Below are 9,802 nucleotides of genomic sequence, written 5' to 3' on the forward strand. Positions count from 1 at the left end.
TTTTACAAGTGTTTTTTTCTTGGTGGGGAGCAGGAAGGACAGTTGGTTGTGGCAAATTAATTTGCTTTTTAATAAAAACTGTGATAAAGTCAAGAAGCAATACCTAAATGTAGCTTTTCTAGACTTTAATTCCTTGGTTAACAAGACCCCTTGTCTGTGTATGAATAGGTTGTAGCTTGCCCACAGAGGCTGGGTGGGGGTTGAGGGGGCGGGTGGGGTGAGTGCAAAGGGAGAAGGAATTACTCAGAATTTCCTTTCCTGCCTGTCTCCTCCACTCGTCACACCCTGAACACTCTAGAGAATTTCTGAAAGAGTAACTGTGTCCTGCACATTCTCATAGCATCTATTAGTTATTTATGGTCAACAGCCACATTTATTTCTGTTATCAAGCCTTGGAAATCTAGGAAACATGCATAGATCATTTTTTTTTTACATATTGTTTTCTTATACTTTTTAAAATTAAAATCTATCAAGAGTTTGGGCTCTTCCTGGTTTAATAATATTAGCTTCACCTAAGTGAGCATTTTGCAGGTGCAATTCTCTTTTATGTCCATGCCTTTCTCCTGCAACTTCTTTTAGTTTTTGCCATTATATTTTAATGTACTTTTTACCAAGGACTCTACTCAAGTAAACATTTGCTAGATCTCAATTCTTACTGATACACAATAATCTCACCTTCCTGGTGTTCCTAATCTCAAAACACTACTATTCTTGAGAGGTCGCCTGATATTCTGTAAGTGCAATGAGTCAAGCAGTAAGTGGAGTCTTTAGAATACTGCTTGTCAGACTAATTTTTTATTCCTCTGGAACTATTAAATTATATCTGATAGAGGTATTGCATTAAACTTTAATTGTTGGTTATTAGTGAGGTCTCAAGAATATGAGTGGTAAAGTTGAACTTTAACCTTTCCTCAATCTCTCATTAATACAGTAAAAAGATTTTTTTTTAGAAATATAATGGACCTACAGTGCTACCTTAGCTCCAGATGTTATAGTAGGCATCTTACTTAAAACTGTAACTGGGAACACATTTGTCTCAGGTATTAGGTTTCTATATAGGTTTATGTAAAATATATGAAAAAATTCCCTGTGTTACTACTAGTGTGTGTGTGTGTGTGTGTGTGTGTGTGTGTATATATAATTACAGTTTAAATTATAGATATAATTACAATTTAAAAAACCAGAATACAGACTACTGTAATGAAGTCTTAATTCTTTATAATTACTAAATAAGTATTAGGCACGCCTCGAAGTAGTTGTTTCCCCTTAAGGATCCTCCAAGCCATCACTGAACCGGTGACATTATTGGTTGTTATGTAAAGCGCCTAAGACCACCCACTTTCTCCTCCCCTTCACCATCTCTGATGCAAACCATAACAACCCCATAGCATGTTCAGTGTGATGTCACTCAGAGGCTGCTGACTGCTGGGGCTGCTAGGAGGAGTTGCTTCAGAGGAAGAGCATTGTTTCTGCAACATCTGGCGGTGGAAGCGGAAGCCAGAAGCACTTGGATAGCTCTGGGGCTTTTCTTTTGTGTGGGCGCGGTAAGCAGCGTCTGGCATGTAGGCATGTTTTCTCTCGCTGTGCTTCTTGGCCTGGGAGAAGAGTGCAGGGTTGGAAAAGACAGTATGTGAGAGCCCGTGTGGGAGCTGGTTCTTCTGTGACATTTTCTTTCCACCTGCTCTGAAGACATGTTGTTGTCGCCCAAGTTCTCCTTGTCCACCATTCACGTCCGGCTGACTGCCAAAGGGTTGCTGCGGAATCTGCGACTTCCTTCAGGGTTTCGGAAAAGCACTGTTATTTTCCACACAGGTTTGTCTGGCACACCTCTCTCCGTACTGTTACACTGGGTGGGGGGGCTTCTCGGTTACCTTGCAGGTGCTTATCAGAAATCTCCTAAGGGGACAGATTATTGAGGAAAGAAAGCTCTAATGGGAGAACCAGGCATAATTTGTCAAAATAAGCCGCTTTCTCCTGTGCTTCAACACATGTGCCTAGCACTTTTCCTTGTCTGCAAGCTACTGTTTGTTTGGCTTGTTCGTTGAAAGCCGAACTGTTGCCTGGATGCTCCCAGCTCTTTGCTCTGACACCAGCCAGATCTGGAAAAAAAAATCAGCACCTGTTCAGTTACATTTTCCTTCACATGATTTCGGAAATGGGAGACAGGTAAATCAAGACAACTAGCTCTCTTTCCTTTAAAGAAGGAGATGAAAAGAGAGGGTTCTGTAGTTTTTCGTTCTGTAGTTCCTCACTGAGGTTGTGACAGGCTGGTTTGGTATACTAAACGATGGCTGTGTTCTCAACATGCTGAAATAAAGCATCATAATGGTTGTGGACAGGTAGGAAATGAACGGCAAATTAAGTTTTCCAAGCTTCATGGCGAAAATGTTTGCAAATCACAAGAGACTGCCTCTAATCTTCCTGCTTGTATCTGCTTTTTATTTTCTGTGCCTAGAGATGGAAATGAATGCAGAGTATATTTTAGGCACATGTCACCTGCCTGCCCACTTTGAGAGGATTCATTTGCCTCCTGTCGCTGCCTGTTGTTTGGATATAATTGCAACTATGGTCAATTAAGTTGATTTCATGCTATAAACACGGGGAGTGCTGATCTTTTGAATCTGGGCTGGTTAGTGGTAACTGTGCTAGGATCCTCTGAGTATGTAAATATTGAGTAGATGTTGTTTTGTTCCCCATGAATGCCGGCTCTTCTGGGTCTTGTTTTCCATCTCTGTCCCCAGTGATTTTTCTCAGCTGACTGCTTTTAGTTTCCCCAGGGGCATCTCCCTGCCCTGTGGGATAATTCCCGTTTTTCTCCAGCACCTCTTCCTCGTGTTTCATAACTCCCCTTGACCTGTCACTGGAATCTGCCAGCCGGAATCTGCCAGCCTTTCCCTCTCGGTCTGAGCTGACAGCTGAAGGTAAATGGAACAAGTTCCTAGGGAAACAGTGGCTGTGTCTCTCCTAGCCTATACACCAGTCATTTTTCTCAACTTTAAAGAATAAAAAGGTGAAAAATAAAGATAAAAGGGTACCCTGTATTTGTAACAATCTGTAATCTAAAATAGCTCCCAAGTGGCTTTTAATTTTAACTTAAAAAAAAAAAATCAATCCACATTCCAAGTTAAAAAGAAAATCAGACAGTGCAGAAGGTTGTACAGTTCCACGTGAGCCTCTTTCTTACCCAGGCCCTGTGCCCTCTCCACAGATGCAGCCACGCTAGTGGGGGCTTGTTTATCCTTCCAGTAATTTTTCGAGTCATGTGTAAGCCCATGTAAGCTTTTTTACCCCTTTTTGTTTTACAGAAATGGAAGCATAATATATACTCTTTTATAGCTTACTTTTAAGCATGGATGTATCTTAGATTTGAATGTTAAGGCATTTATCTACCGCGTGCGTTTTAGCAGTCATATAACATCCCGTTGCTGACTGAGCCATGATTTAAACCAATCTTCCATTAGCAAACATTTTAGGTTGTTTCTACTGTTTTTATGAAGCAGATAGCTTTACAAAGGCAGCTTAAAACTTTTATTCCCAGAGTTTGACTAATAGTGACACTTGGGGCACATTTTATGTTTTGGATTTACATAAAAATATTTTTAACCATTCATTTGATGGCCATCATAGTTTCAGTGTACTTAAAGGTGATCTAGTTCTTCTGGTTTTACACCAGGAGGTTGGAGGCCCAGAGAATTAACTTGCCCAAGGACACACAGCCAGTGGCAGAGATGGGACTAAAACCTGGGACCTCTTGGTTTTGTTTTTTGTTTTTTTTTAGATTTTTTTCCAGCTGTGAATCTTGCTGTAATTCTGTTAGATCTAGTGAATAGCCATGATGGAAAAAAGAGTTTTGCATGTAGGAAGCATTTTATAATTAAGTAAAGAATATAATTCTACTTACCCCAGAAAGAATCTTTTATGAGCTTATCCATTTTGCACAACTAGAGGGTCTGAGAAACCTTCCAATAAAAAATAGACTGAAGTAGTCACATTTCTTCTTATCCACCTGGGTTGAAAACAGTAGAAAAAGAGGTGGTGTTGCTATTGGTTGCTGCACTGACCGTGGTATTGGCCTGGATTCCAAGTGCCCAGGGTTGTAGCCTCGGTTCTGCTGGTAACCAAGTCAGTGACCTTGATCACTTAACCAAACAGGGATACAGAATAAAGGAATCAGACGAGATGATTTCCAAGGTCCCTTCAACCTCAAATTCTCTGAATTTTCTGGCTCCAGATTTAAAAGTCCTTGATGTGTTACTGACACCTGAAAATTATTCTTATCTAAACGAGTTCTCTGCTTATTTCCCAAACTCAGCAAATACTGATTTCTTTCTCTTCACACCATCGTTGTTTGGCCCTTAGTATATCCTCAAAGCCCCCATTGTTCTTTCTCATTTAACCACAATTCATGGGTTGCAAGAATCTATGACTCTGTCTTGTAAAATCCCTGTTGTTTTTACCCTCTCACTATTCTGCGGGCATGCTCAGTCACTCCAGTTGTGTCTGACTCTTTGCGACCCCAAGGACTCTAGCCCACCAGGCTCCTCTGTCCATGGGATTCTCCAGGCAAGCATACTGGAGTGGGTAGCCATGCCTTCCTCCAGGGAAGCTTCCTGACCCATGAATCGAACCAGGATCTCCTACATTGCAGGCAGATTCTTTACCAAGCTACCAAACTACCAAGGAAGCCCAGTAATATTGGAGTGGATTGCCATGCCCTCCTCCAGGGATCTTCCCCGAGTCTCCGATGGCTCCTCCATTGGCAGGTGGGTTCTTTACCATTGTACCACCTGGGAAGCCTTCTGCCTGCTCTAGTTCAGGCTTTATTATTAGGCTGAAGCATTTGAAATTGCTCTTCTCAGAGGTCAAATATCAACAGTTTTGTCATCACCCAGTCTAATACTTTGGAGCTTTTTGAAAGATTTTATAATTTTGGTCTTTGCCACCAACCAGCCTTTTCCCTGCTTCCAGATTATCTTTTCACATTGCAGGGTCAAGTCATTCATTTCATAAATAAGTATTTGTTAGACATGTCCTGTGTGGCAGGTACAATGCCAGATGCTGATATTGTAGTCAGGACTAACTCACACGTAGCCCCCTGCCTTCCCACAGCCCACAGTTTACCACGGAGTCAGGCAAAGACCATCAGACAGTCATGGTATGACATGGACTAGGTGTCCAGGCAGCTCCCGGCAGGTGAGGCTGACTCCCCAGGTCTTCCACGGGAAGAGCCATGTCAGCTGGGACCCCAGGATAGGAGGAATTAGCCAAGAAACAGAGGGTGTTCCAGGGAGAGAAAATAGCATGTGAAAGCCTGGAGGTGAGGAAAGCCTTGAAGGTGAGCTCCTTCAAGAAAATGAAAGAATTTTAACACATTGGAGCATGGACTGTGGAGGGGGAGCTGCCAGCAGTAAGGTGGTGGTTATAGGAGTCCAGATGGAATGGGCCCTTTTACCAACCTTTGCTCAGGGCGCTGTGTGCTGTAATATTAATAAATTGATTGGCAAAGTGTGCTGTCCAGTCCAGGATACAATTTCCTCTGTTAAACAGACGCAAGGAATGAATTTGAATGTGTCAGTTTGGGGTGATGTTGCAGGACGTCCAGAGTAGGCGAAGACGGTAGCATCCCAGGAGGGCCCACACCTGCTAAGAGGGCCCAAAGTGGTTTCACTGACTTCACCAAAGCACCCGGTTCAGCGTAGCTCAGAATTTTGCCTCAACGTATTCATTTCCATCTTATGAGTCAGCAGAGGGAAAGGAATCATCTCTGTAGAAATATTTCTTGCCTCCAGTTCTGTTGGAATCTGGGTTTTCTGTGCAGCTGGGGATGAGATACTTGTACTCATTATTATGAAAAGTGCCAGTTTGAACCTCAGAGTTGATATTCTCACTGACCTAAGTGAAGGCAATTCACTGCACTAAAAATTCTTTCTGCTGAGCTAGTAAGAGTAAAAAGCAATTACTCTAAGCAAAGAGGGGAGGTATGTATTTACACATACTCTGAGGAAAGGCAAGAGGAGTATTATTAATAACACAAGATATTTTCATTTACTTGAAGCCACACTAAAGAGAACCATTTTGCCTAGGTATTTGGTAAGAGTGAGGCGGAACAGGATTAAGTGTTTAATTAGAACGAAAGTCATTGTAGTGTTCTTATGTTTGGTGTTCACTTTTCAGACCGTCCAACAGAAACGCTTTTAAAATAGTTTTATTTATGTATTTTTTGCTGTGTGTGGTCTCTGTTGCTGCAAGGGCTTCTCATTGCTGAGGCTTCTATTGTTGCAGAGCACACGCTCTTGGGCACCCTGGCTTCAGTACTTGCGGCATGTGGACTCTGAAGATGAACTCAAGAGTTGTAGCGCACAGGGCTTAGTTGCTCCGCAGGATGTGGGATCTTCGTGGATCAGGGATCGAACCTGTGTTTCCTGCACTGGAAGCATATTTACCACTGAACCACCAGGGAAGCCCCAGAAATGCTTTTAGGTGCAGTTTGTTAAGACAGCGTGGCTTAGAAGGAGTTTATTTGTCTCACGTAGCAAGAAGCAGCTCTTACCTTGTTCAGAGGCTCAGCAATGTCAGGATTAACACCTATGCTCTTTTCTTAGCCTTTTTCTCATGAATGTTGCCTCATGATCTCACAATGGCTGCTGCAGGCTGCAAAAACAAGACCCTGGGAAGGGGCAGTGCCCTATCACTCATGCTTACATCTCATTGGCTAAATCTCAGTCACATGGCTGTTTCTACCTGCAAAGGAAGCTGGGAAATTGAGTGTTTCACTTCTCCAATCTCTGTAGTGCATGCAGGTAAAGAGAGATTAGAGCCCTATTACAGCAACTGCCACAGAGAAGGCAAAACTAATTTCTCAAAAGCTAATACTGATAGCTTATAAATAAGGGCAGTATATCATTTAACAAGTTGAATCTTGCAACACACCTCATCGTTTCTTCTCTTTTAGGATATGAATTTTTTTGGGTAATGATCACCTAGTTTGTAGCTATGTTAATTGGATACTTTCAAGTTATTTTATGGTTTGGACGTAGAGGTTAATATTTGATTTTGCTCTCTTAAATGAATTAATTTTCAGTTATAGTACACTCAGAAAGAATGTTCTCAACATTAAATGTGGTTTTATGTATTTTAAATGTGTCAATAAAAGATATATTTTATTAGGAACATACATGGTGGAACTCATGGTCATGCATTAAGGTGATGCTAAATTTTAATTTCTCTGTTTCTCTCACACATCACAAAATATAGAAGCCAGTGAAAGCATTTTAGAAAGCTTCCATAAAATAACTATATATAGTTAGAATTTTTTGTAAGAAATTAAAATATTCAGTCATTTGTATAATGCAAAAAGACATCAAAAGGATCAAATTCAAGAACAATAGAAGAGAGATATGGCCTTCCACCACCCGCTTTGTTATCGCTTCTGTGAATCCACAATTTTCTTTGCAGTTTCCTGGAAAGCAGCTTTGAAAGTTACACTGGCCTCATGCCACATCGATAAGCATTTACTAAGAACTGGTTTTGTGAGTGGCATTATGTTAAAAATGTCTTGGCATAGATTGATACTGAACTCTTTGGTATGGCAGTCTTATAGCTTCAGCTTTGCTATGACATTAAAATGTGCCCTTTCATAGTTATTGCAGTCTATTTAAGAGAGCAGTGATATGTTAAATGAATTTTTACTCATAATAGGTAATATTTTGATAAGCCTTTAAAAGTTAGATGTTGAAAGAAAAAGGTAAAGTTTTACCATGCCAAATTGTGCTTTAATGTGGCATCTGTTTTCATATAAACATAGAAAATAAACCATACAGTATAGTTTGAAGTTGGATTCAGAATGGGAAGGAAAACAGTGTTTTTCATCTGGAAAAAATGGAAGAATGTGGCACGGGAAACATATATAGTAAATGCTTATTTAATTAGAAACATTGAAATATTTAGGTTGAATTTTAGATATTAGAGAATCACCCTATACATGAAATAATACAGATTATGGTACTTTTTATTAGCTCTAAAGCATGTTTCACAGCTAGTAATAGTGTTTTATTAATAGTATGCACATTACTGTTTTCTTAGGTAAAAAGACAACAGGTGTGTTTTTAAATGTATCCCAAAATTGGACATTATTTTTCTTATTTGACTTAGGTAATACTTTGGGTTATTTCAGTACCTGAGAAAGAAAGAGTTAGTTCAGTCATGTCCGACTCTTTTGAGATCCCATGGACTGTAGCCCGCCAGGCTCCTCCGTCCATGGGATTCTCCAGGCAAGAGTACTGGAGTGGGTAGCCATTCCCTTCTCCAGGGGAATCTGCTGGACCCAGGAATCAAACTTAGGGCTCCTGCACTGTGGGCGAAATTTTACCATCCGAGCCACCAGGGAAGCCCTAGCACATGAGAGTCCTTTATAAAAGGCATCAATTATGTAGCTCTGGGTAACTTTAATACCAATAAAGCTTTTTGCATGAGAGACTGGGCTTTTTCCTATTGTTCCTTGTTACTTGAATTTTAGACATCTCATACTCAAATTATTTTTCCATAACTGGTTAATATTTTGAGAACAACATTCTCTTTTTATTTATTATTTATAGTATCTGTGCTGTGCTTAGTCGCTCAGTCGTGATGGACTCTTTGCAACCCCATGGACTGTATCCCGCCAGATTCCTCTATCCTTAGGGATTCTCCAGGCAAGAATACTGGAGAGGGTTGCCATGCCCTCCTCCAGAGGATCTTCCCAACCCAGGGATCGAACCCAGATCTCCCGCATGGTAGGCGGGTTGTTTACTGTCTGAGCTGCCAGGGAAGCCCATTTGTATTAGAGAAATTCCTAATGTTGAATGTTTTAATTGGCTATTCTAACTTTTGTTTCTACTGTCTATTAAAGGTAGTCTATCATCTTTAATTCACAATAAGGAGATTTTTGACCCACTTTGGGGATTTATTTTCCCCACTCAGATCTTTTGTCTGCATGTGCCTTGTCAGCCCTGCTGCTCTGCTGGGGGCCCTGCTTGATGAAGAACACGTGATTGCACATGGCCGAGATGTTAGGGACACCGTCTGTGGCCGTGGAGCACTGACCCACGGGGCCTGGCCTCGTTGACACAGTGGTGACATCACCTAAGCTGGCTAGCTCAAGGTGGAAAAGTCCAGAAAAGACAGTTTTAAAAATCTGACAAGGTACATGTGCTTGCAGTGGATACAGCAGAAGGGCCATGTAGAGTTTTGTTTGTTCTTGTTTTGAAAATGGTTCCTTGTGGTGACAGAGTGTTATTCTTGGTGCCGTGTTCATCCATGTGGTAAATTTAAAGGGACGTCTTGGCGCATGCCGTCATCGCTGAAATCAACAGCACAGCTCGGCTTTGTGATGCCAGGCATCTTCTCAGGTTCCTATTATGATTCTTCAGACAAAATGATCCTTCAGACAAAAACAAAATGAAAGTTCATATGACAGCTCGCATTTAATATTTCCCGTCATTTGCCTTAGTAACAGAGAGAAAGCCAGTCCTGGAGCTGCTATCCTGTGAAGTGACACCTCAGTCACATCTATGTCTTCTTCCTTGTGCTCTGAGGATAGTGAAAGTGAAGGTTGCTCAGTAGTGTCCGACTTCTCTGCAAGCCCATGGAATTCTCCAGGCCAGGATACTGGAGTGGGTAGCCTTTCCTTTCTCCAGGGGATCTTCCCAACCCAGGGATCGAACCCAGGTCTCCCACATTGCAGGTAGATTTTTTACCAGCTGAGCCACCAGGGAAGCCCAAGAATACTGGAGTGGGTAGCCTATCTCTTCTCCAGTGGCTCTGC

The 9,802-nt window shown here is 41.5% G+C and overlaps 1 protein-coding gene across 1 annotated transcript in view; it reads left to right on the forward strand.

The window, feature by feature from the left end:
• Window positions 1-210: 210 nt before the first annotated feature.
• Window positions 211-9,802, forward strand: part of MTUS1 (microtubule associated tumor suppressor 1) — a 67,160-nt gene continuing 57,568 nt past the window's right edge. The window contains 1 exon segment of the mRNA XM_010858369.1: window positions 211-1,812. Coding sequence (XP_010856671.1) covers window positions 1,692-1,812 — 121 coding nt within the window. The 5' untranslated portion in view covers window positions 211-1,691.

The sequence above is a fragment of the Bison bison genome, unplaced genomic scaffold, assembly GCF_000754665.1.
Source record: "Bison bison bison isolate TAMUID 2011002044 unplaced genomic scaffold, Bison_UMD1.0 scf7180017864386, whole genome shotgun sequence".
Lineage (NCBI taxonomy): Eukaryota > Metazoa > Chordata > Mammalia > Artiodactyla > Bovidae > Bison > Bison bison.